This window comes from Diceros bicornis, chromosome 28 (assembly GCF_020826845.1).
Source record: "Diceros bicornis minor isolate mBicDic1 chromosome 28, mDicBic1.mat.cur, whole genome shotgun sequence".
In the NCBI taxonomy this organism is placed as follows: Eukaryota; Metazoa; Chordata; class Mammalia; order Perissodactyla; family Rhinocerotidae; genus Diceros; species Diceros bicornis.
Window position 1 is genome coordinate 43,341,356 of NC_080767.1, and position 26,575 is coordinate 43,367,930.

The window sequence follows — 26,575 nt, forward strand, 5'->3', positions numbered from 1 at the left end:
AACATGGTCAGGCAGACTTGGCCGGGGGCTGCTCAGAGGAACCCGGTTCTGCACAAGCGCCATCCAGGCCCCGTGACACCCACAGCCCCGGGGGGTGGGGGGGGTTGGCCTGGACTAGAGCAGCCAGTGCCACCCCCTTCCCGGTCTGGGGATGACGGTGGACCCTGCAGCGGGGTCTGCCTGGGGGCCTGAGAGCAGCAGGAGGCCCCCACAGCCTCTGGGGCAGCACGAGACCACATCTCCAGCCCATGTAGGACTGGCAGACCCTGGCCCCAGCCTGACTCTAGAATTGGGCTGACCCCAGCCCCAGGCTGATGGGGTGGATATCCTCAAGCAAACACTCTGAGGGTCTGCGATGGCACCAGCTAGGCTCCACAGAGCCGAGTGGGGGTCCCGCCACCAGGTAGGGGAGATGAATGGGGGCTTCCTCTCCCTGGGGAGGTCTCCACGGAGGAGGCGAAGCTTGGGTGGGAAAGGACGTTCCCCACAGAAGGAGTAGCAGGTGAAAGGCACAGGGGCCTGGTGAGAGGGGCCAGCCTGGGAGACGGAGGCCGGGCTTGAGCAGCCACCACAGCAGGTTTGAACCTAGGCTGTGAGACGCCAGGGCCCACCTCTTCCTCATTCTGCCCCGGACCCCCACCACCACCAACGCATTCTATCCCAGACCAGGACCAGACGAGGAGCGTGTCGAGGTGAACACGGAGTCGGGCCTCCTGAACACCAGTTCTGACCCCTCCAGCCCTGTGACCCAGAGAAAGCTGCCCCGCCTCAGTTTCCCCATCTGTAACGATGACGAAGCAGAGGGACTGGCGTCATGTGGCCAAGAGGGTTCCAAGTGTGCGCAAAGCAACTCCTGCCCAGATCAGCACCTTTGGGCCAGAAAAGCCCACCCTGGCGTGGCTCCAGGCATGGTCAGCTAAAGGGGAGGTCCTGCTCACCAGGGGTACTAGACATCCTGGATCCTGGAGACAGCACTGCCCTCTGACAAAATAGGGTTGGAATCAGGCAAGTGGGAAGGGTCAGGCAGGTGTGAGGGGTCAAACTAGGAGAGGGCAGCTGAGAGCTGGCCGGCACACCGGAGACTGAGGGGGACCTTCCAAAGAGCAGGGCAGCAGGGGGACCAAGGAGGCTGAGGACTGGCAGACCCTGGCCCCAGCCTGACTCTAGAACTGGGCTGACCCCAGCCCCAGGCTGACCCCAGCCCCAGGCTGACCCGGCCCCAGGCTGACTCTAAAACTGGGCTGACCCCGGCCCCAGGCTGATGAACCAAAGTCCCCCAGGGACAGGCAGGAGAGGGAGGACAGGAAGTGCAGTGGACACTCGCTGTCTCTGGTTGATGGGGGTAGGGGTGGGGGGCAGGGATGAGGATAGATGCCCCTCAGGGCTGACTGCTACCGGATCCGGCCCCTCAAGGGCTACAGGGCGCCCATGAGCAATGAAGCAGGACTTCTAACGCCTTCCTGCCCCCCACACCCGGCCCTTTGAAGTGTGTGCGCCGGACGTAACCTGGACACTCAGAGCTCCTAGTGGGAGGACCACCTGACAGAGATCAGAGATGAGAATGGTGGCAGGCCCCGAGGGAGGGCTCCCCTGACCCCCCACATCTCAACAAGGGTCAGCACAGATCCCAGGCCCTGCAGCCTGGCCCAAGGTCAAGGTCACATCAGAGGTGGGAGGGAAAACCCCAGCAGCCCCCCTCCGCAGCCCTAGGCTGTTCTGTTCCAGTCCCTGCGGCTGGGGGCTGAGCACACAGCGGAGCCCCAGCAGCAGGGCCAGTCTCCACCCGGCACCTCGGTTTCCCCACAGGTGCTGAGAACCCATGGGGGCCGGGCCAGTGGGCACTGGACGCTGCCCTTGGGTGCAGCACCCACGGGTGCCAAGCTTGGCTGGAGCTTCCTGCCCCTTCAGCCAGGAGGAGCCCAACGGCCAGAGTCCCCTCCACACCCACCTCCCTGCCTCAGTCTCCCCAGGAGTCCAGGGCCAAGACAGGGCCCACTGTGCCCTCCCAGAGGGCCTCCCCAAACAGGAGGAGCTTTGGGCTGCAGAATGCATTTATTGAGTAGAAGGGACAGGCCCAGGCGGACCCCAGGGAGGACGGGGGTGGGAGGCGGTGTAGCCCAAGGCGTGGGAGTCGGGAGGGCCATGGGTCTGGACGACATGGGGTGACGAGGCCCGCTGCTTCCGCCCGTCCTGCACAGACAGGAAAGGCGTGGTCACTCCATCTGCCCACGCGCTCAGCAGACACTCCCTGGACGCCCCTAGCTGCCCCCACAAACAGCAGGGTGCTCCCCAACCCCCCCACTCCACCCCCCGTTCACATTGCCCACGAGGCCAGCACTAGCTAATTCTGCCACCAAAACCTGCAAATGTGGAAGCACACACCCACCGCTGCTCCCCTGAGGGCCCAGGCTAGAGGTGGCCGGCACTAGCGCTGCCCCCTTCCCCGGGGTCCCAGAGCCTCGCTCGCTTACTGGCTGGCGGTGAGGGGGCTGGCATGGCAAGAAAGCCCCAGAATGGCGGCTAAACCACGACAAAGCCCACAGACTCAGCCCCCAAGAGGTGGTCACGTGGGCACTTTACCCCAAAAGCTGCTTTGTCTTTTTAGTAAATCGTAGGGGTGGGGTACAGAACCGGAAGATGGGGCTCACACACTCTGCTGGTAGAACCTTCCAGAGGGTGATTTGGCAAGATTTGCCACCCCCTCTCCTCCCACCCGGTGATTTTATGAAACAACCACGCATGTGACGGGAGACAGTGCAGGGTGCTGGGCAGCGTGACTTAGACCCACGAAAAGTTAAAATGCACCCAGCGCACCACTGGGCAAAGAGCGGGGACAGCCAGGGAGGGCAGGATGACGTGAGGGATGAGGAGCATCAACTGCAGGGTAGTGAGGAGGCCCCACTGTGCAAACGCCTGTCCCTGCCAGGAAGGGCCACAAGGTCGCCTCCCCGCGCTGCTGACTGTCATCTTGTATCTGTTATTTATCATTTTATGTAAGCTCCCAAATTCTTCAAGAGGAACCTGGGTAAGGGGCCCGATGGTTTCTTGGTGTCTACTTTGGGGGAAGGTGTCCCCAAGAGCCCAGGCCTCCCAGGGACCTAGCCCTGTGATGGCAATGAACAAGAAGGTGGTGGTTCCCACCTCACGGGACCCTCAGGGAGAGGATGAGGATCAGGCAATTCCAAGGCAGGGCCCAGAGCCCAGGGCCCAGGGGTGAGCCAGGGACTACAGGGACCTACTGTACTGGGTTGGATAGTGTCCCCCACAAATTCAAGTCCACCTGGAACTCTGAATGTGACCTTATTTGGAAATAGGGTCTTGGCAGATGTAATTAGCTAAGGATCTGAGATGAGGTCAGACTGGATTCAGGGTGGGCCCTATGTCCGATGACTGGTGTCCTGAGAAGAGGAGGGAAATCTGGAAACAGACACACAGAGGGAAGACGGCCCTGTGACAACAGAGGCAGAGACGGAGCGAGCGTCTACCAGCCAAAGAACGCCAGGGACTGTGGGCACCACCAGAAGCTGGAACAGCAGGACTCCCTCCCGGAGCCTCCAGAAGGGCTCACCCTGACCACACCTTGCTTCTGGGCCTCTGGCCTCCAGAACCATGGAGGGAGCACACTTCTGTTGTTTTCAGCTACCCAGTTTGCGGTAATTTGTTATGGCAGCCCTAGGAAATCAGGGACCGCTTCCTGGAAGAGGTGCTGTGTAAGCCGGGGCCTGAGACGCACAAGCGAGTGGCCAGGCAGAGCAACGGGGTGGGGTGCGGTGGAATCTCCCTCTCAGCGGGGAGAGCAAGAGGCTGGTGAGAAGGAGGCGGAGAGGGGCCAGGGGCAGCGCACGCGGGCCTGAGAACGGGAGGGAGGAGGGAGCTGTCCCCACCTGGGAAGGGCCAAGGTGGGTCTCCGGAGTGTCAGGGTGCCTCCTTGCCCCCCAAGGAGCACACATCTGTGGGAAGGAGGACGGTCCGCGAGAGGCTGAGCTGGCAGGGCCTGCCCACGGCTTCCTGCAGCCCCCAACCCCTGGGCGCTGTGGACCCCGGGACAGCCCCACCACCCCCGGAGGGTGGGGCCAAGATTCTCCCTCCTCCGGGACCTCCCGAAACCTCTGCCTCAGGGTGTACTGGGGGAGGGAGGGCGCGGGGCTCCACGGAGGGCGGGGCTCGTCGGGGGCGGGGCTCGGTGGGGGTGGGGCTTGTCCTGGGTACCTGACTTGGGCAGCATAACCATCATGTCATCGGGAAGCCCCACGGTGGGGTAGAAGTCCCGGAAGGCCTTCACAGCCTGGGGGCTCGCTTCCTGGGTCCGGCCTGGGGCAGAGCAGGGGCCCATGTGAACCCTGTGGCTCACAGAGGTGAGGGAGAAGGGGTGATGGTGGTCCCCTGGCCTCACTGCACTTCCTTGAGGGCTGACAGCAGGTCTGCCACCAGAGGTTGGGCAGGTTGTACACTGCACAAAAGTGCCTGGCTGGCTGAGGGACCAGTGGGGACTGGAAGCCGCCAGAGGGGCACCCTTTCCTAATTCACACAAGGGCATCCGCGATGTTGGGGTGGCCTGGCTATTCTCCCAGGCCATGTTCCCCGAGCCCCATCCTCCTCAGGCGTCTTTACCTGCAGGTCCCAAAGCCAGCCCCGGCCCTCGCCCCAGCCTCTCCACCTTGGGGAGCCCCTGGTTCACTCTGCCGAGCCCCCAGGAAATTAAAGCAAGATAGGATCTCAGCTCTGGCTCAGGGTCTCAGGCGGTGGGGCCGAGAAAGGGAGGGTGGGTCCCCACCCTCAGGAGGCCAGAGAGGGGCATGAGCTTCAGCCTGAGTGCCTGGCCGTCAGAGGCCCCTCCAGTCAACCCCCACCCATCCAAAGCATTGTGGGGTCCTGCCACCCCCACCCCCACACCCACCTGGTCCTTGCCGGGCCCAGACTTGGGAGTGTGTGAGGAGGTGGGGCCGGAGAGGAGATGGGGCAGGTCTGAAAGGGTGAGACCAGAAGGGATAGGGAGGGGAGGGGCGAGGTGGGGGGTCCAGTGGGGATGGGAGGCATTGGGGGGGCCTCACTGTAGAGCTGCACCATGGTGCTGAGCGCCCCCTCCAGCTCCTTGTAGATGTAGACCACGGCGAAGGAGCTGTAGTCCGTGTCCACGATGCGCACATCCAGGTAGCCCAAGGCTGCGGAGGAGGCGGCCCGACAGCCATGGGGAAGTGTCCGGAGCCCAGGCACCAACCCCCACCCACATGGCCTCTGCTGCTGGGCCAAAGGAGGGGCGGAGGGGGAGGGGCGGAGGGGAGGGGCAGGAGATGGCGACTTGGAGGAGTCCAGGGTAGAGAGACAGGCCCACGTCACCCCGCAGAAGAGCAACACCAGGCGCCCCTGAAGGCAGGGGGCAGGACCTACCCGGGACTCGGAAGTGCCCCTCAGAGCCCACTTTCAGGTACTCAGCATCCACCTGGTTACAGCCGTCAGCCCTGGGGGTGCAGATGCTGGTGCTCACTCTCCGCGCTGCCCGGCCCACCCGCCCCTGCCCAGCCACCCCTCGGCCTCACCGAGGGAACTCCATGTGGACGCTGAGGTTGCCCTCTGCCACGGCCTTGACCGTACTGGTGGACATCAGCAAGTGGTCCTTCTTGCCCAGGAAGACCTTGCAGTCGGAGACCATGGACACCACGTACCAGAGGCCTGAGAACTGTGAGGGGCTCAGTGACCAGCAGGCCGGACCCTTCCTGCCCTGGGACCCAGGGGCACAAAGCAACAGGCTTATCTGAAGCCACACAGCCAGGGGTCTCCGGAGTGTCCATCTCTTGGGTCTGGGCCTGTTCTGCCACTTGCCTGGAGCAGGCCGCATGGCCACAGTGAGCCTCAGTTGCCCCACTGTGAAATGGGTCAGTAATGACCCATACGCAGGGTTGTTTCAGGGTTAACTGGACAGGGAACCTAAAGGGCTTGCGGGCCCCAGGCACGTGCCCCACGGAAGGTGCAGTTACTATTATCCAGTCATCACTATTGTTTCCAGCAGGGCTCAGCCCCAACCCCCACCCATGGCACAGCACGGAGGCCTCCAGTACCTTTTTGGCATCAAAATCTGGCTGCACCAGGACCTCAGCCTGAGCTGCGGACACCCAGAGCAGTGCCAGGACCCAGCCCCACAGGACAGACTTCATCCTCACGTCTGTCCTCCGGCCCCTGGCGCCCGAGTCTGAGCCCCAACAGGCCCGGCTTTATAGCCCAGCCCACCAGCTGGGCTCACCGGAGGAGCACGTGGGGGAGCGGAAGGCACTTTGGCTCCAGAAACTCCATCCCCTTTGTCCATTGTCTGGCACAGTCACTCCAGTGTCCCCACCAGCTCCAAGGGTCATTTCCTGAAGGGCTCCAGAGAGCCAGGCTCTCACCTGACTTTCAGGGTGGATTATGGTATTGAAGCCACCTTATCACCGGTTGCATAACCATGCAGGCAGGAGTGCCGCCGGCAAGGCGCCGTGGGCTGGTGGGGGCTCGAGCTGGCAAGGCCTCTCCAGGTGACCTCTTGTGTCCACGCAGGCAGACGCCCAGGGACGCTATTTGAGGATCAGTATGTGGCCTCAGTCAGGGGCAGGGGTCCCCAGGGAGGCCAGCACTACTGGTACTCTGGAGTGGAAGGGGGTACAGGGTCGGAGAAAGACCCTCAGCCCCCAGCGGGGAGGGAGTAGGGGGAGCCGAGGCTTCTGCTTGCCGCCTCCTGTGGGTTTGGGGAGGCGCCAGCTCTCACTCAGGTCCCAGAGTCACTGGATAGAAAGCAGTGAGAGCCTTCCCATGAAAATATTTACAAAACACATATCTATCTGATAAAGGACTTAAATCCTGAATCTATAAAGAACTCTCAAGACTCAATAGTGAAAAAACAAACAACTCACAAAAAAAAGAAAAAGAAAAACTGGTGGATTCGAAAAGTCATTTCACCAAAGAAGATATCCAGATGGGAAATAAACACACGGAAAGATGCTCAACACCATTAGTCACAGGGAGATGCAAACTGAAACCACTTGCGACAAGACTACACATCTATCAGGACAGCAAACTTTTTTTAAATAAATACCATCACTGCTGGGGTGGGGGGAGGCAAAATGGGGCAACACTCTGGGAGGCAGTGTGGCAGATTCCTAAGAAGTGGGACATTCATTCACCGCACGATTCGACAACCGCACACGCAGGTAGTCACCCAAGAGAAGTGAAAGCACAGAGGCCTGCACGTGGATGTTTATGGGCCTTTATTCACAGTCACTCTGGAGTGGAACAACCAGTGCCCTTCAGCGGGTGAAAGGGTGAACACAGCGCTGGGCCTCCCCGCGATGGGACACTCGTCAGGGATACAGGGAACAAACCACAGATTCTCGCAACAACCTGGATGATCCCAGACGCGTCTCAATGAGTGAGAGAAGCCTGTGTAAAAGGCGACAGACTGTGATTCCTTTTCTATGACATTCTAGAATAGCAAGTCCATAGGGACAGAAAGCCGCTCTGTGGTCGTCAGGGCCTGTGTGAGAGAGCAGCTGACAACAAAGGGGCATGCAGAGACTTTTGGGGTGATGGATTGTGGTGGTTCCATGGCTATTTGCTGTGTGTAAACTACACCTCAATTTTTTAAAGGCAATTATATAAGCTACAAATATATATAAACTCTTCCCCTAAATGCTGCCTCTTGGGTTGAAGGGCAGGGAAGCCTGAAGGGGTGTGAAGTCCCCAGAGCTCCAGGGAAAGGGGCGGCCAGGACAGATGCTGGACCTCCCACAACAGGACCACTGGGTGAGAGCGAGGCCTCAGTCCTTCCTTGGGTCAGCAAGGACCAGAGGACAGACACCGATGGTCTGCAGACCCCCTGAGGACCCTCAGCAAGCACTGAGCCTCAGAGGTGAGGGGCAGCTGCCCTACTGCCGAGAATACACCCACCACCAGCAGGCCCCTGGCCTTGGTTTGGGGACTCTCTACCAGGAGTCTTTGATGCGGCCTGGTCATCTCCCGGCCTTCCCACGCCCCTCTCATCCCCCAAAGTCCACTCTCCACACAGTGTCTCGAGTGAACCTTATAAAGCATAAATCTGATACATCCCTGCTTAAAATCCTCCTGAGTCATCATAGTTCCTAACATAAAACCCAGACTCAGTCCCACCCCTACACCTCGCCCGGCACCCCAGCGGTCAGCTCCGCCCCAGGCCTCTTGCTTATGCCCTCCTGCCCAGGGGCCCTCTGGCCCCCTCCAGCCCCCACACCCAGAACGTCCTTCTCCCTCGGCCCCACCTCGCCTCTGTCTCCTCTGGGCAGCCTCGCCCAAACCCTAGTCCGTTTTCTCGCGATATTAAGCATAAGCCGTGTCTTCTCCTGTGTTTATTTACTGTCTACTCTCCCTGCACACTGTATACTCCGTGACAGCATGAGCTGGATGCAGCCGGTTCACTTGTTTCCCCAGCCCCTAACAGAGGGCCTGGCACGAGGAAGGGGCTCAGTTAATATTGTGAATGAACGAGGGAGTGAAGGAATGAAGTCTCCTTGACCTGCAGGGCTGCTAAAAACCGAGATCTCGACAGCAACTGCAGCCCTGTCTGGCCTGCCTTGTGCATGGGTGCAACTGACACCCCAGGCCCAGGGCAGCATGCTGGGTCAGTAAGAGCCTCCTGTCCCCTCCCCTGCAGTGTCCAGCACAGGGCCCAGCTACCAGGGCCTCCATCACGTCCTGCTGGCCTCAGCTCCCTGGAGGGCAGTGTCGGCAAGTGCATGCCCTGGTCAGCTTAAGAAAACAGATTCACCTGTTATTTCTCAAAATGAGGTCATTCAGGAATAACCAAAAGAATTGCCATTCGGGATGTGCCTGCTATGGCAAACCACAGGCAAGCCCCGAGAACAAAGGAGGGAGAAAAAGGGGGAGAGGCAGGGGCTGCTCTAAAGGAAAGCCCACTGGGGGAGACAAACAGATCAGGGTGGCCACAGCCTCTCATTGGCTGAGCTGTGGCGTTTCTGATTGGCTGAGCTGCAGCATTTCTGATTGGCTGGGCTGTTGCTGGGCAGGGAGAGAAGTCTTCCTTCAGTAGTAAAGTAGTTGTACTTCCTGTCAAAGATGCAAGTCTTAGTCTCTTCCTGTTTGGTGTAATTGATGATGTGTGATGGGGTGAGAGCTCACCCTGCAGGCCTTCCCGACTTTAATTCAGCCAAGCTTTCCTTTACATACAGTCAGGCACCACATAACAACACTTGGGTCAACATCAGACTGCATATACAATGGTGGTCCCATAAGATTGGTGTCCTAGAGCCTAGGTGTGCAGTAGGCTCTACCACCTAGCTTTGTGTAAGTGCACTCTATGATGTTCACACCACGACAAAATCTGCGCATTTCTCAGAACGTATCCCAGTCATTGAGGACACGTGACTGTATTAATTTCACAACCGTATGGTCTGTGAATTAAATCTCAGTAAAGCTGTTAGAAATAAAACCCAGTGCCAACTGCCACCCCATTTTACAGAGGGGACAGAAGTTGTGGCACTGAGAATGCCAAAGACTTAATTTCAGGAAAAGAAAGTACACATTAATACCCCCCACTCCCATTCTAGCTGGGGTCACAAAGGTCTGTGGGTGGACAGACCCAGGGAGCAGAGCCTCAGGCACAGACGGCCTGTCAGGGAGGCAGGGGTGACTCCCTTCTCCCTGCACAGAGAAGGCCCAGGGCACCAGAGGGCAGCCTTTTCACAGGCACCCCCCCACACCCTTTGTGCCACCCCACCCTCTGAGCCCCTCAGGTACCCTCTGCACCCGGACCACCTCGCTTCTCTTTGTGCTGCCCTATCACTCTCTGCACCCCTTAGGTAACCTTTGCACCCTCTAGCACCCTCTGCGCCCTGCCCACCCAGCTTCCCTCTCTGGCCCAGACCTGAGAAGCCCCTAGTGTGGGATAGGCCACATCCTGCGCTGATTGGGTGCAAAGAGCTGGGTGGTGCCTTGCTCTAATTGGCTGAGAACAGCAGTCACATCTTAATCTGATTGGCTGAGGAGGGCTAGACTGTGCATGCTGCTGATTGGCTGAGAAGAGCTGGGATTGTACTTTGCACTAATTGACCAAGAAGATGGGGCCAGGAGTGATGTCAGCATCATGGTGGAGTGAGTTGTTGCCTTACTCTCTCACCATTAAGTTACAATGAAATGGACATTCATTAACCAGACCATTAAGTTACAATGAAATGGACATTCATTAACCAGCAGAGGATTCCCTGCACAGCACAACAGGACGTCTGAGAGATCCACGCAACCTGCATCTGAACAGGGGGTAACTGGATCCCCAGGAGGCAGTGGAATGAGGTGAGCATACCCCTCCCTATCCCCAGGGGCAGCAATCTAGGTCACAGGTCCTCACACAGTGGCCAGCATGACTGTAAGAGGAGGCAGGGGCAGCCTGGCCCACACGAATGCTTTCAGAGTTGCAGCCCGGCCTGCAGGAGTGCCCAGTGTGCCACAGCAGTCCTGCCCATGGGAATGCTCTTTACCAAGTGGTGTGACCCAGCCCCCACGAAGGAGCCCCCACTAAGCACAGCAGCTCAGCTGAGCCACCCATGAGGGCAGAACAGAATGCATGTGAAAGAAAGTGCCCTCCCCTACCACCTAGCACACCAGCTTTGTCAGTCCACTGCCAAGCAAAGTGGCTCCCCACCAGACCAACCTGCTGATGGAGCACAGAGGTCCCACCTGCACATGAGTGCATGACCTGCCAAGCGGCTGTAGCCAGCACACAAACACAGAGAAGCCCTACCAGCACTACTTCCAGTAGACGGGGAGGGATCAGAAAACACAACTCCTGTCTCCACCCCCATGGTGGCAGGTGGAATCTGCAACCTGATACTACCACTATGTGCCAGCAAAGGATCACTTGATCAAACACCATGAAGAACTACAGTAACACTTCAGAGCAGAAGGAAAATGACAAGTCTCCAGAAACCAATCCTGAACTCACAGAAATTTACAATCTAAATGACACAGAATTCAAAATAATTATCATAAAGAAACTCAACGAGTTACAAGAAAACTCAGAAAGACAGTTCAATGAGCTCAGGAATAAAATTAATGAGCAGAAGGAATACTTCACCAAAGACACTGAAACTCTAAAAAAGAACCGAACAGAAATTCTGGATATGAAGAACACAATAAATGAGATAAAAAAATAATCTGGAATCCATAAAAAATAGATTTGACATTATGGGGACAGAATTAGTGAATTCGAGGATAGAAATATAGAATTGCTTCAGGTGGAAGAGGAGAGAGAACTAATATTTTTTACAAATGAAGAAATTTTTTGAGAACTATCCAACTCAATTAGGAAAAGCAACATAAGGATTATAGGTATTCCAGAGGGAGAAGACAGGGAGAAAGGAGGAGAGAGCTTGTTCAAAGAAATAATAGCTGAGAACTTCCCAAACCTGGGGAAGGAACTGGACTTACAAATACATGAAGCCAATAGAACTCCTAATTACATCAATACAAAAAGACCTTCTCCAAGGCACACACTATTAAAACTGGTAAAAGTTAATGACAAAGAAAAAGTGTTAAGGGCAGCAAGGCAGAGACAATAACCTACAAAGGAACCTCTATCAGGCTTTCAACGGATTTCTCAGCAGAAATCGTGCAGGCTAGGAAAGAATGGAATGATATATTCAAAACACTGAAAGACAAAAACTTCCAGCCAAGAATACTCTATCCAGTGAAACTATCCTTCAGATATGATGGAGAAATAAAAGCTTTCTGAGATAAACAAAAGCTGAGGGAGTTCATCACTACTAGGCCTGCCTTACAAGAAACTAAAGGAGCCCTCCCATCCGAAACTAAAAAGCAAAGGTTTACAAAACCTTGAGTAATGAGATAAATAGACAGATAGAATCAGAAAATTGCAGCTCTATATCAGAATAGGTTAGTAAACACTTAATTATAACATAAAAGACAAAGGGAAAGAAAGCATCAAAAATAACCATAAACACTTCAATTTAGTCACAAACTCACAACACAGAAAAGAATAATTTGTGACAACAATAACTCAGAAGAGGAAGAGGAAAAAGATGGAACCTGCTTAGACTAATGGAGATAAGAGGCTATCAGAAAATGGACTATCTCATCTATGAGATCTTTTATACAAACCTCATGGTAACCACTAAACAAAAAATCAGAGCAGAGCCACAAATCTTAAATAAAGAGAAAACCATCACAGAAAACCACCAAACTGAAATGGCAGTCAGAAATACAAGAGAAAAGAAACAATGGAAATATAGAACCAGAAAACAAGAGATAAAATGGCAGTATGAAGCTCTCAGATATCAATAATCACTCTAAATGTAAATGGATTGAATTCTCCAACCAAAAGACACAAAGTGGCTGGATGGATTAAAAAACAAGAGCCAACAATATGCTACCTCCAGGAAATACATCTCAACTCTAAAGACAATCGCAGGCTCAGAGTGAAGGGATGGAAGACAATACTCCAAGGAAATGGCAAGCAAAAGAAAACAAGTGTTGCCATATGTATAGCAGACAAAGCAGACTTCAAGATAAAAAAGACAATGAGAGACAAAGAGGGGCAGTATATAATGATAAAAGGGACATTCCACCAAGAAGACATAACACTTATGAATATATATGCTCCTAACACAGGAGCACCAAAGTACATAAAGCAACTATTAACAGACCTAAAGGGAGAAATTGACAGGAACACAATAATAGTAGGGGACCTTAACACCCCACTTACATCGATGGATAGATTATCCAGACAGAAAGTCAACAAGAAAACAGTGGCCTTAAATGAACTACTAGACCAGATGGACATAATAGATATATATAGAACCTTCCAGCCAAAAACAGCAGAATACATATTCTTCTCAAGTGCACATGGAACATTCTCAAAGATAGACCATATGTCGGGAAACATATGGGTAAAAGCCTCAATAAATTTAAGAAGATTGAAATCACATCAAGCATCTTTTCCAAACACAATGCTATGAAACTGAAATTAACTACAAGAAAAAGGTTAGGAAAGTCACAAAGATGTGGAGACTAAACAACATGCTACTGAACAACCATTGGATCAATGAAGAAATAAAAGGAGAAATTAAAAATACCTGGAGACAAATGAACATGAAAACACAACATACCAACTCTTATGGGATGCAGCAAAAGTGGTGCTAAGAGGGAAATTCATAGCAATACAGGCCCACCTCAACAAACAAGAAAAATCCTAAATAAGTAATCTTAAACTACACCTAACAGAACTAGAAAAAGAAAAACAAACAAAGCCAAAAGTAAGTAGAAGGAGGGAAATAATAAAAATTAGAGCAGAAATAAATGAAATAGAGACTAAAAAAACAACAGAAAGGATCAATAAAACTGAGAGCTGGTCCTTTGAGAAGGTAAACAAAATTGACAAACCCTTAGCCAGACTCACTAAGAAAAAAAGAGAGAAGGCGCAAATAAATAAAATTAAAAATGAAAGAGGAGAAATTACAATGGATACCACAGAAATACAAAGGATTATAAGAGAATACTATGAAAAACTATACACCAACAAATTGGACAACCTAGAAGAAACGGATAAATTCTTAGACTCATACAACCTCCCAAAACTGAATAAAGAAGAAACAGAGGATCTGAATAGACCAATCACAAGTTAAGAGATTGGAATAGTAATCAAAAACCTCCCCAAAAACAAAAGTCCAGGACCAGATGGCTTCTCTGGAGAATTCTACCAAACATTCAAACAAGATTTAATACCTACCCTTCTCAAACTATTCCAAAAAACTGAAGAAGATAGAATGCTTCCTAATTCATGCTATGAGGCCAACATCACCCTGATACCAAAACCAGACAAGGACAATACGAAGAAGGAAAATTACAAGCCAATATCGCTGATGAACATAGATACAAAAATCCTCAACAAAATATTGGCAAATTGAATATAACAATACATTGAAAGGATCATACACCATGATCAAGGGTGATTTATACCAGGGACGCAGGGACGGTTCAACATCCGCAAATCAATCAATGTGATACACCACATTAACAAAACGAGGAATAAAAACCACATGATCATCTCAATGGATGCAGAGAAAGCATTTGACAAGATCCAACATCCATTTATGATAAAAACTGTCAATAAAATGGGTATAGAATGAAAGTACTTCAACACAATAAAGGGTATATATGACAAACCCACAGCCAACATCATACTTAACAGGGAAAAACTGAAAGCCATCCCTCTGAGAACAGGAACAAGACAAAGGTGCCTACTCTCACCACTCTCATTCAACATAGTACTGGAGGTTCTGGCCAGACCAATTAGGCAAGAAAAAGAAATAAAAGGCATCCAAATTGGAAAGGAAGAAGTAAAACTCTCGCTGTTTGCAGATGACATGATTCTACATATAGAAAACTCTAAAGAATCCACCAGAAAACTATTAGAAATAATCAACTAGCAGAAAGAGAAGTCAAGAATACAATCTCATTTACAATCGCAACAAAAACAATAAAATATCTAGGAATAAATTTAACCAAGGAGGTGAAAGACCTATATACTGAAAACTATAAGACATTGTTGAAAGAAATCGAAGAAGACATAAAGAAATGGAAAGATATTCCATGTTCATCGATTGGAAGAATACACATAGTTAAAATGTCCATATTACCCAAAGCAATGTACAGATTCAATGCAATCCCAATCAGAGTCCCAATGACATTCTTCACGGAAATAGAACAAAGAATCCTAAAATTTATATGGAACAACAAAAGACCCTGAATAGCCAAAAGAATCCTGAGAAAAAACAACAAAGCTGGAGGCATCACAATCCCTGACTTCAAAATATGCTACAAAGCTATAGTAATCAAAACAGCGTGGTACTGACACCAAAACAGACACACAGATCAATGGAACAGAACTGAAAGCCCAGAAATAAAATCACACATCTACGGACAGTTAATTTTTGACAAAGGAGCCAAGAACATACAATGTTCTGGAAAGTATCTTCAATAAATGGTGTTGGGAAAATCGGACAGCCATACTCAAAAGAATGAAAGTAGACTATTATCTTACCCCATACAAAATGGATTAAAGACTTGAATGTAAGACCTGAAACCATAAAACTCCTAGAAGAAAATATAGGCAGTACACTCTTTGACATCGGTTTTAGCGGTATCTTTTTGAATACCATGTCTACTCAGATAAGAGAAACAAAAGAAAAAATAAACAAATGGACTACATCAGACTAAAAAGCTTCTGCAAGGCAAAGGAAACCATGAATAAAACGAAAAGACAACCCATCAACTGGGAGAAAATATTTGCAAATCATATATCTGACAAGGGATTAATTTCTGAAATACATAAAGAACTCATACAGCTCAACAACAAAAAGACAAAAAAACAGATTAAAAAATGGGCAGAGGATACGAACAGACATTCTTCCAAAGAAGATATACAGATGGCCAACAGGCACATGAAAAGATGTTCAACATCACTAATTATTAGGGAAATACAAATCAAAACTACAATGAGATATCACCTCACGCCTGTCAGATGGCTATAATTGACCAGACAAGAAATAACAAGTGTTGGAGAGGATGTGGAGAGAAGGGAACCCTCATACACTGCAGGTGGGAATGCAAACTGGTGCAGCCACTATGGAAAACAGTATGGAGATTTCTCAAGAAATTAAAAATAGAAAAACCATACAATCCAGCTATTCTATTGCTGGGTATTTATCCAAAGAACATGAAATCAACAAGTGAAAGAGACTTATGCACCCCTATATTCATCGCAGCATTATTCACAATAGCCAAGACACAGAAGCAATCCAGGCATCCATCGACTGATAAATGGATAAAGAAGATGTAGTATACACACACACACACACACACACCAGAATACTACGCAACAATAAAAAAGACAAAATAGTCCCATTTGCAACAACACAGATGGACCTTGAGGGTATTATGTTAAGCAAAATAAGCCAGACAGAGAAAGACAAATGCCATTTGATTTCACTCATATGTGGAAGATAAACAAACACATGAATAAAGAGAACAGATTAGTGATTACCAGAGGGGAAGGGGGTGGGGGGGGTGGGCGAAAGTGTTAAAGGGGCACATATGTATGGTGACGCATAAAAATTAGACTACTGGTGGTGAGCACAATGCAGCCTATACAGAAACTGATATATAATAACGTAACCTGTAATTACACAATGTTATAAAGCAATATGATCTCAACAAAATAAAAAATAAAATAAATAAAGAAGAAGATGGGGCCATACCTTGTGCTGATCAGGTGCTGCAGTCCAGGTGTGACCAGACCTGTCTCCCCACGTGCTCACCTCCTGGGATGTCATGACCCCCAGGCTGAGGGGGTGGGGTGTTCTTAGTTGGCCTCATGAGGCAGAGCCCCCACCGATTGGTGGGCACTGGGCAGACGTCACTGCTGGACAGCAGCTGACTTTGTTTCCCTCTCAGTTCCCTTGGGAAGAGCCGGTGAAGGAAGGAGCCGGCCTTCACCCTGAGTGCCTCAGGCACTCTCCCTGCCCGGCCTCTGACCCCAGGGCTACAGGGCTGGGTGGGCATGCAACAGGGGCTGGCCTGGCCCTCCTAAGCAGCTCTCAGCCCAGGGCTGCCCCAGGTGCAGCTAGTTGCCACCGGAGGCACCCAGGGAAGGCCTGCAGGGCCCAGGTCAGCCTAGCCTCGACACCCTGGCAGTGCCTGAGGGCAGCCAAGCCCGTGGTACAGTCAGCCAGGGCTGGTCCAGCCTGATGTGAAAGACGCAGGGGAGGTGGCCTCTCTGAAACTGGGACCACGCCCTGGTCTTTTCTTCCCCAGCAAACACTTGTGAAAATTAATATAGGGAAACCTCATCACAATGGAGTGGGGAGGCCAGAAGGGGGAGCTCTCAGCAGCACCACTCATGTCAACCACAGGAAGATGGTCAATTACCAGCCCCAACAGGAGAGACGTACCTGCTTCTCCTGTAGGAAACCCAGGACCCCACAGCTCAGCCAGTGAGAAGCCGTCACCACCCTGAACTCCCGCTCTCCTCCAGTGGACTTCCTTCAGATAGCCCCTCCCAACGCCCTCCTTCCTCTCTGTAAAGGGACGCTCCTCTCCTCTGTTTGCTGGCCTTGCCTGTGGTGTTTGCTGCAGCCTCTCGTCCCTCGAGTCGCAGTTCCTCTGTATTCCCGAGTAAACCCATCTTGCTGGTGAAATAACTGGCTGTTTTATTTTTAAGGTCAACACACTTGTGGGACCCCTCCTGGGCAGAGGCAGAATCAGACAGATTCCCCACGGGGTGCTCCCCACCTGCGGGCGGAGGAAGAGAGGCCCTGCTAAGGGTCAAGGAAGGCCACGGCCACGGAGAGGCCACCTCCTCCCCTCTCAGAGGGAGGCAGAGAGGGAGGCAGGGACACCTGGGCATTCCCGGAGCTCCAGGCGAGAGGAGGGGAAGGGACGCAGCCTCCCGTGAGCCAGGACCCCCGAGCTTCTGGGAGGGTGAGCTCCCCGCCCAGCCTGGCTGAAGGACAACTACCCAGGAGGCGGGAACCAGAGCTCCTCCAAGTGCCCTTCCCCAGACAGGCCAACTCATGGGGACGGATGCTGGGCCGGGGAGGGGCCTTCAGGCAGCAGCAGGCCTGCCCCCGTGCCACGCTCAGGGCACCCACCACTGTCAGCCTGGCATGGGTGCCACTGGGTGAGGTGGGATCTACCTGGCTGCCTGTGCCTCTTCCCTGCCCAGGCGCACGGCAGCAGGCCATGAAGGCTGAGGGCACAGGTGGGTGGGGCTGCCACCCAGCAGGCAGAACATTCCCCAGTCCCAGCCCGGAGGAGGCCCTCCCTGGGATGTGAGCCTTGAGGGGAAGAGGGTCAGGACTCAGGGGCTGGTTGGAGCTCTGTGCCCCCAGCATGGCCCCTGACACAATGCTTCCTTTCTGAGGCTCTTGTTCAGGTTCCTGCTCACCAGCCCAGGGAGCTGCCCCAGCTACCACCACATTCAGTTCTCCTGCTAATCTGGGAGCCCTGTTATCTTTCCAGCAAGCTCCCACTGACTTTGGTTGGCCAAGGCTGCCGTCCATCTCCCCCAGGCCCAGCCCTGTCCCCAAGAGGTGTGGCCCAGCTTAGAGTCAGATGTCAGGTTCCTGGCACCGCTCCGTGCCCCTGAGGGCATTTCTTAATCCAAGAAAACTGCCCTCAGAAGAGGAGAAAGAACCTCCAGTTCTTCCCTCCCTCCACCCTGCTGACCACAGAGGAAGACCAACCTATGTGGATGATGTCGAGGGCCCCCTTGCCCCCTGCCCAGTTGGGCTCAGCCATGGGGAGCCCCTGCAGGAGATGGGAGGGGGGAAACCCAGGTCACCTTGTGCTGGCCAGGTCCCCCACCCTAAGGTCTCTGGTCTCTTGGAGGGGCCTCATCTACAGAGTTCTCCTCTGTGCCCTCCCCTCTACCCTTTGACCTGGGGGCAGTCAGCGTTGCTGCTCTGGGCCTTCCGTACCTGCCCTGGCCCTGGGGGCTCCCTTACACCCCACCCATGTCTGGATAAATAGTTTCTTTGTAAACAAACTCCTCACTTTCTCCTAATGCAAGTGTGCCCGCCATGTCCCTCCAGGAAAGGGTCAGGGTCCCTCCAAGAAAGGGTCAGGGTCCCTCCAGGAAAGGGTCAGGGCTGGGCCGATGTTGGAAAAGCAGCTCGTCAAATGTTTATTCCAGTGATAATCCTAAAAAAAAACACACGTTATCTATAACTTTCAACATCTATAAGTTTCATGGAATTCCAATTTTAAAAATTTTAACTAGAAAAAATTGCTCTAATTTCATATGAAAAAGCTAAAAAATTCTGCAAAGGAAAAGTAGAAACAGACAACTAGTTCTACAAGACCTGAAAACTTGTGATAAAACCTGTGATAAAATCATAGCCAGTAGGAACATGGTATGATTTATAAATAGAATAATGGAAGAATCTAGAAAAATGAGAATAGAAACAAATGACAGGGGCATTCAGCATATGATGAAGCAGATGTTTCAAATCTGTGGAGACAATTTGAACACCCGCTAAATAAAACTGCCAACCATTAGGGACCATTTAGAAAACACACACATAGCTAGATCATTATCTCACTTCTTACATCAAAATAAATTCCAGATAGATCATGAAACTGAAATTGTAACAATGCTGGTAGAAAAAAATTAATTTGACATGCACCGAGGTTAAGAAAATCAGAAATGGTAAAATAAAGATTGATCGATTTTCTGTAGGAATATTTAGAATTTCTTTTTTAATAACCAAAACAAAACGTAAAAGAGAAATTATGACGGTGGAAATAAATGAAGACCACCCAATGGGAACAAGCAGGCCTCCATGCGGTTGGTTGGAGGGCATATGTGGCTTTCTCCCGTTGGTCCTAAATTGGAGGCAGGGACAGAAATTAGGGAAGTTCCCAGTTATTGACCAAGTCCTGGCCATTTGGGCTGATAGTCACAGGGGTTGATGGGCCTCGCCCACCGGCCATCCGCTGTCCGTCACAGGCTGCCCTGGCCACCTTCCCCTCCCATCTCCCTGCCCCAGAGCTGGGCGTTGTCATCTGGGGTCAGGACTGACTCCCAGAGTGGACAGGGCAGAATCCAGCGTGAATGCTCAGGCATATCCGGGGACTTGGGCAGGAGGCAGGAGGAGTGGGCCCCAGGAGGATGCAAACAAAAAGAGGGAGGCGACACTGACACACCCAGCCCCCCGGACTCTGGCCCTGGACCTGGTCCCAACTCTGGAGAGGCACGCTCCAGCTGTAGACCGCTCTTCTGGGCAGGACAGAGTGCCCACAGCAGCTCCTAGGGTCAGCGGCCATGGGGCCCCTCATAGAGAACCCTCTCCCCACTTGGCGTCCAGGAGACAGTCCTGATCACAGGCAGCCCGTGGAGCCTCACCAGACTCCACCTGGCTGAAGGGGCCGGGCAGCAGGAGCCCTCCCTGCTGTCTCTCCCTCACCCCTTCTCCTGCCTGCTGCAGGTGGGCGGGGTGGGGGCCCTCACCCCGCAGATGGGCCAGTCTCGCTCCCAGGGTGGTGTCCCTTGAATTCCCACCTATCGCCACAGGGGGAACGCACAGAGCCCACCCAACCCACACTGCCTGCAGGTCAGGGAGACCCCAGGGCAAGGCAGAGACGGGGCCCACACACCCTTCACGTCTCTGGGTGCCCAGGAAAGGACTTGGGGGCTCTAACCCTCTCCCTGCCCCCCGTCAGGCTACTGGGCCCACAGCCTCCACACCCTCGGGGGATGGCCACCAGACTACCACTGACCACCGCCAGCACAGGGCCTCCATCCGGAGCTCTGGAGGTGGCAGGTGCCCAGAGACCAGCCAGAGCCAAGGCTGGACCCCAGCAGGGAGAGCCGGGAGCAGAGGCAGGCGAGCCAGTCGCGGACAGAGGGCTCTGCTGGGGGGGCAGGGCAAGCACCTCTGCTGCACCCCGGGGGGCACCTCCACAGGGGGCTCGGTGTATGGCTCCTGTGGCCACCCCCACCTGGGATCCACAGCCAGGCAGCTGGCCCTCAAATGCTCCTGCCCCTGGGTCCTCACCAGCACCCCACTCACTGGCTGTAGCCTGTGTGGTGGGCAGGACGTAGGCCGACCTGGCTCCAGCCCCAGCTCCCCCAGCGCCCAGCAGCCAGGCCCTCTGTGCCCGCTCCTCTCACTAACCCAGGGCAGCACCTCACGCGCTGGATGGCAAGCGGCCAAGAGCTCTTAGCACGCTCCCGGCACTTGCTGGGGCTCAGGGCCACGCTTCCCGCCTGGAGCCAGCCTCTGGCTTTGGGGATCCTCCCTTGTGACGGGCCTGCAGGTTCACTGGGGCAGCCTCACTAAGAATGAGAATAAGGAGAAGAGGAAGGAGGAGGAGGAAGAGGAGGAGGAGAGAAGGGGGAGGGGTGAAGGAGGAGAGAGAGGGGAAGAGAGGAGGGAGGAGGAAAGGGGGGAGGGAGAGGAGAAGGGGGAAGGAACAGGGGAGGGTGTCCTCACATCCTCTTATCCGAGCCAGCATCACCCTGAGCACAGCATGTGTGATGCTAGGAAGGACCCTGGGTGGGTTGGGGTGGGGTGGGGGGGTGGGGGGTGCTGTGCCCGTCTGTTGGGAAGGACACTGGGGCACAGACTGCAGACGGGAGAGGTGGAGGAAGTGGTGTGTTTGCACTTGACCTGGGTTCCATTTCTGTGGAGAAAAGCTGAGCTGTGAGGAATGGGAGACCCACCCACGCTGGAGCAGGGCTCGGCCAGGCAGGGGAGGGGCCATCCCTGCACCTCACTAGCCAGCAGGACGCCTCAGGGACTCAGGTATGGAACCAGGGAGCGGCGTGCACAGAGGAATGGGGTGGCCTGCCCTCTGGACCCTGGTGCCTCTCCTCTGTCTCTCCCCGTCCCAGGCCCTGGGCCAGGAGGGAGGCACTTGTCCAGGTAAGAGGAGACTGCTCAGATATATCAGCTCACACACACGCAGACGCACACCGCATGTGCACACAGCATAAGCACACCCTCCGGTATGGACGCGTGGGAGGCAGGTGGTGGGGGGGACAGGAGAATGGGGTGTGGGCTGGCACAGGATGGCCCCCCGGGGGTGCCGGGGGAGGGGCGGGGCACTGGCCTGCAGCCCACCCTCCCCTGTTGCGTGCAGAAGTGAAGATCGTGGGTCTGGGGGCCCCGGACAAGATGACCGTCGTCCAGGTTTGCCCTGGCTCTCCTGGCCTGCCGGGGCCCAAAGGGGAACCAGGCGCCCCTGGTGGGAGAGGTGGGTGCCTGGCGGCGGGGGGGAGCGCAGGGGTTGTTCTGCCTCCTCTCTCACCCAGGGGATGGGGTCCAATCGAGCCCTTGTGTTTGCAGGAGCGCGGGGGCCCCCAGGCAGCCCAGGGAAGATGGGGCCGGCCGGGAGCTAAGGGAACAGGGGCGTCCTGGCCTCTCTGCCCAGAGTCTAGCAGGATGCAGGAGAGCAGGGCAGCTGCACTCCATCCTCCACACCGTCCTCCGCCCAGGTTCTGGCCAGCTCCGTCCCACTCCACCACTTCCCAGTAGGCGAGGTGTGCGAGGGTCCTCCCGCCACCCCTCCACATCCACACACGCATACACACTCGGGTGCACCCACAGGCACACCCACACAGCCTGCAGGGGCAGAGAGGGCACCCCTCGTGGGGCCAGGCACCAGCTCCTCAGCAGGGTCTGCACTGTGAGACACGCCCCTTCTGCCCACAGGAGAGCGAGGAGCTCTTGGGACCCCCGGAGACAGAGGTGAGCCTGGTGGCCAAGGCTACTCCCAGGAGGGGACAGGAGGGGGAGCTCCAGGTGGAGAGATCTTGGGTTGGGGTCTCGTGGGCTCTAATGGGAGCCTTGAGGACAGAGAAGGGAGGACCCCTTCTAGTCCATGTGGTGGGGACCCCCAGCAGCACCCCCCCAGAGGTGCACCTGGGGAGGCATGCAGAGGAGCACCCCTGGGAAGGGCCTGCAGCCAGCCCCCCGACCCATGCCCAGGCCTCACTCTGCATGTCAGAGTGCTGGGGGGCTCACAGCCCAGACAGGAGGCTGGGTGCTAGGGGGACAAGGCAGGGGGCTCGGGTGGGGGGAGCCCAGCTCCAGAGACCAAGCTGGCACCCTGTCTCTCTCCAGGGGAGAAAGGTTCCAAGGGGGCTGCGGCCTTGCTGGGTGAGAACATTCCCAGACCAGAGTCTCCCAGAAAGCGCGTGCATCCCTCACCTTGCACTTCGAGGTCCCGGGACCCTGTGGGTGGGCTCGAAACAGGAGAACAGAAGGGCCCTGGGGCCCAAGGAGACCCTGGAGGGAGAGCTCACCGGCACCAGCCCACCATCCCAGCCTTGGGGCCAAACTGACTTGGGGGCCCACCCACTTCCCCCAGGCCAGCATGACCAGGTCATGACTCTGGAGAGGGTCACAGAGCCCCAGGGGGTGGCCAGAGGCCCCCAGAGGAGCCTGGAGCAGGTGGGGGGGTGGGGTGGAGGTCAGTGCTGATGGGGACCTGGCAGCTGGTCTGTGCAGGGGTAAAGGTGGGCTTTGGGGTATCAATCCTGAGGGTGCCCCAGGGGTTGAGTGTCTGTGGAGGGGAGGGGACAGACACAGAGAAAGGCACCTGTGTCTCCTGCCCAGGGAAGAAGGAGCTGTGGGCCGCGCTGTGCCAGCAAGGTGAGTGACCCCAGCCCCTGCCCACCCCCCACACGTCCAGAGGGCCACCCTGGCCTTCTGCTTTCCCCCACACAACTGCCAGGCGGGCCGAGCCTCCCCGAGTTGGGACTGCACCCCCAGCCCCTTCCCTGCCCTGCATGGGCCCGGAGCTGCAAGGACGTGCTGGCCCAGGGGGGCTCCCTGACCGGCTGGTACACCATCTACCTCCCCAACTGCCAGCCGCTGACCGTGCTCTGCGACCTGGACGTGGATGGCGGGGGCTGGACTGTGACCTCATGGGGCACCCGAGGCTGGCTTGCCACAGCGAGACTGCAGACAGCAGAATGGGCAGAGAAAAGGCAGCGCCTCCAAGCAGGAGAGCCCCAGCACATGTGGACCAGAATCCATGTGAGTGCACGGGAGCGAATGGGTGGGAGACCCTCCTGGTGCACCTGGCAGAGCCCTCCTCCTTGGGCATCCGTGCTGCCTCCCTGGCACTTGCCTGCACCACCTGCTTCTCAGCATCGTGCCCTCCTCCAGTAACGGTTCTTCCACACGGGGATGACGGTGGGTGGGGGGTAGGTATGCAGGACCTGGGCCCGTGCCCCCATGGTCCCTGCTCCTCAAGACCCCAGACTCTCGCCCCACAGGTGTTCCAGCGACGCATAGACGGCTCCGTGGATTTCTTCCGGGACTGGGAGTCCTACAAAAGAGGCTTTGGCCACCTGGGCACGGAGTTCTGGCTGGGCAATGATCACCTGCACTGGCTCACAGCTGGAGGTGAGTAGGGTGGAGCTCTGGGCCCGGTGCCAGGCTTCCCACCAAGAGAGATGCCACCCACGTGCCCAGACCCTGCCTACCAGGCCTGTGCCTCACTATTCCCTTCCCCTCCTTCCCACAGGGCGGCCAGGGAACCAGGAGCTCCAGGTCAACCTGAAGGATTTCGAAGGTGGAACTTCTTATGCCAAATACAGCTCCTTCCAGCTGTCTGGAGAAGAGGAGAAGTACAAGCTGGTCCTGGGGCCGTTTCTTGGGGGACTGCAGGTAGTTCCACAGGAACACTCAAGGCCCTTGTCAGGGGTGTGGAAGGGGTCCCACAAGCTGCACCCCGCCTGGCCCAGGATGGGGCTCTGCTGGGCCCGGGGAGCTGAGGGAGCTGGTCTTTCCCAGGGGACTCCTTGGGGAGCCATAGGAACAAGCCGTTCACAACCTACGACCAGGACAATGACAGTAACAGCCAGTTCAGTTGTGCATCCCTGTTCAAGGGGGCCTGGTAGTACTATGACTGCCACCTCTCCAACCTCAATGGCCAGTACCTGCCCGGCACCCACAAGAGTTGTGCGGACAGCATTAACTGGCAGTCTGGCCAGGGCCACAATTACTCCTACAAGGTCTCGGAGATGAAGATCCGGCCAGCCTAGGCTGGGAGAGGAGCAGCTGCTTACAGCACGCCCCCCACTCTGCAGCCACACGCAGGCCATGTGGAGACACGGACAGACAGTCCCCAGGCCAGTGCTTTCTGTGCCAGGCCCCCTCATCTCCCCTTGCACTGCCCACCCCCTCCCCCTGCATGGTCTGGCACACGTGTGCAAGGACACCACATACGTGGCATTAATAAAGGTCAGAGAAGCAAAGTGTGCGGCCCCAAGAATCCCCTCAGAGGGCCTCCCCGGAAGCCGAGGCCGGGGAGGCGCTCGGTAAGTGGAGGGAGGGCCCAGGCATGCCTGCGGCCTCTGGGTCCAGACCCAGAGGGCCACCGAGACCACCTTGACCTCCAGTGTCACTTCCCAGAGCACCAGGGAGGAGGAAGCAGCCACAGCATCCCAGGGCATCCTGCGACAGACCCACCCTGCAGGTGGATGGGCCGGGGGGTCCCTGTGGGACACAGAATTGCAGCCCAGCTAGCCCCCCTGGCAACCGACCCCCCACCCCAAGCACACCCTAGACAGAAGGGTACAGTGAGGGTCTCAAAGGCTTGGTGGCCCCCCACAGCCTCTTCTGGAGCTGCAAACCCACAGCAAGGCGGTGTGGCCAGCTCTGGGCACAGGCTCAGCACGCCAGGGGGCCAGGCAGGCAGGTGGAGGGAAAGTGACCTCAGGGGCCCTGGAGAGGACGGCAGGCTGGACAGTGGCCCTGTTGACTGGGCAGAAGGGCAGACGGCCACTGCGGCCATCGGGGACTCGGCCTGAAGGAGCCCAGGGGCCACTGGAGAGACATAAGCGGAAACTGAGGCCCAGAGGGGTCTGGGGCTTGGCTGAGATCACCCCCTGCTCACTCTCAGGAGCCAGAGCTGACCAGGAAGCTTCCCTCCCTCCAGAATGGTGCTGAGGGTGAGAGGGGGTGCACCCTGGATGGGGTCCACCACGTGACCCACCCGCAGAGCCTCCTCAGTCCTCTCTGGAGCAGGAGGTCAAAGCCGCCTCGCCCCAGGGAGGCCTCCAGCTTTTATAACGGTGGCTGGTTCAGCCCAGGCCAGGAGTGAGGCACAAGGAGCCAGCTGAGAACGGAATCTTCCGGAAACCCAGTGGGCAGAGCTTGGACCATCCAGCCAAGCAGGCCCCAGGAGTTCAGAGCTCCCTCCATTTGCCTGACCCTCTGCTGACCACAGCACCGAGGCCGATGGGGAGGCACAGGGCCATGGCGGGGAGTTCAGGGGCAAAGGGGTACAGCAGGTGAGGGCCCAGGGTGGGGGAGGGGGAGGTGGGCAGCGCCTTCGGCTCCCTGTGACACCTGCCCTCCCCGACCGGGACCTGAGGATGGGGTCACACTTGTCGAGGGAAGGAGGACCAAGGCCCCCCGGGCCCTGTAGGGGGTGCTGTGGGCCCTTGAATCCAGGCCTGGCACCCAGCAGGCCACACAGTGAAAGGAGGGGACTCCTCACTCCTCACCCTGTGGGCGGGTGCCCAGGACCCCTTCCACGTCTGCCTCCTTCACCCCACATCTCCCCATCACCCGGAGTCTCCTTCCATCACCCCACATCTCCACCACTGCCCCCCTCATCCCCACTCTCTCTGGCACCCCGAGGTCACCCCCTTGCCCCAGGAACGTCCCACCAGTACCCACATTGCGGAGGGATGGTATGCGTTTTACTCCAGGAGCACTGCTTTAATTTTTGTACAGAATTCTCATTAACAAGCAATAACCAATTTTTTAAAGAAAGCATTTTTAACGACCAGGAGTTTTAAATGGGGGGGTTGTCTATCAAAGTTCAGAGTTGATAAGAACCCTGATTGCTCTGAGTCCCCAGTCCAGGGCCTGGGCAGCCTCTCCTTCCTCCTCCTCCCAAATCCTGTACCCAGGGAAAGCACACCACCAGACTTTCCCACCAGCCACCACCCTGCTTTTGGCCTCTCCCATCTCACTCCTTGAAGACCCCTGGCTCACGGCCTCCCTCCCTCATTGCTGCC

The 26,575-nt window shown here is 55.3% G+C and overlaps 2 protein-coding genes across 4 annotated transcripts; one reads left to right on the top strand and one right to left on the bottom strand.

Annotated features, from left to right (window-relative positions):
• Nucleotides 1-315: 315 nt before the first annotated feature.
• On the bottom strand, nucleotides 316-20,835 carry LCN15 (lipocalin 15). 3 transcript variants are annotated; one of them, XM_058524523.1, is made up of 7 exons: nucleotides 16,290-20,835; nucleotides 5,538-5,677; nucleotides 5,389-5,459; nucleotides 5,052-5,162; nucleotides 4,210-4,311; nucleotides 3,885-3,950; nucleotides 316-2,190 (listed from the first exon to the last, which is right to left on the bottom strand). In XM_058524523.1, the coding sequence occupies exons 1-6, from the start codon at nucleotides 16,362-16,364 to the stop codon at nucleotides 3,916-3,918; spliced, it is 534 nt and encodes a 177-aa protein (XP_058380506.1). In that variant the 5' UTR covers nucleotides 16,365-20,835; the 3' UTR covers nucleotides 316-2,190; nucleotides 3,885-3,915. The 3 variants fall into 3 exon arrangements, with proteins under 3 accessions (XP_058380506.1, XP_058380507.1, XP_058380505.1); XM_058524524.1 differs by lacking the exon at nucleotides 16,290-20,835 and adding an exon at nucleotides 6,057-9,657; XM_058524522.1 differs by lacking the exon at nucleotides 16,290-20,835 and having other exon boundaries at nucleotides 5,538-6,024.
• On the top strand, nucleotides 18,612-24,589 carry LOC131393636 (ficolin-1-like). Its single transcript, XM_058524700.1, is given in 13 exon segments — nucleotides 18,612-18,629; nucleotides 19,899-20,018; nucleotides 20,254-20,347; nucleotides 20,498-20,631; nucleotides 21,428-21,458; nucleotides 21,676-21,789; nucleotides 22,248-22,283; nucleotides 23,154-23,189; nucleotides 23,272-23,456; nucleotides 23,819-23,948; nucleotides 24,079-24,198; nucleotides 24,201-24,212; nucleotides 24,339-24,589. Coding segments are annotated over 13 exon segments (1,281 nt in total).
• Nucleotides 24,590-26,575: the final 1,986 nt, after the last annotated feature.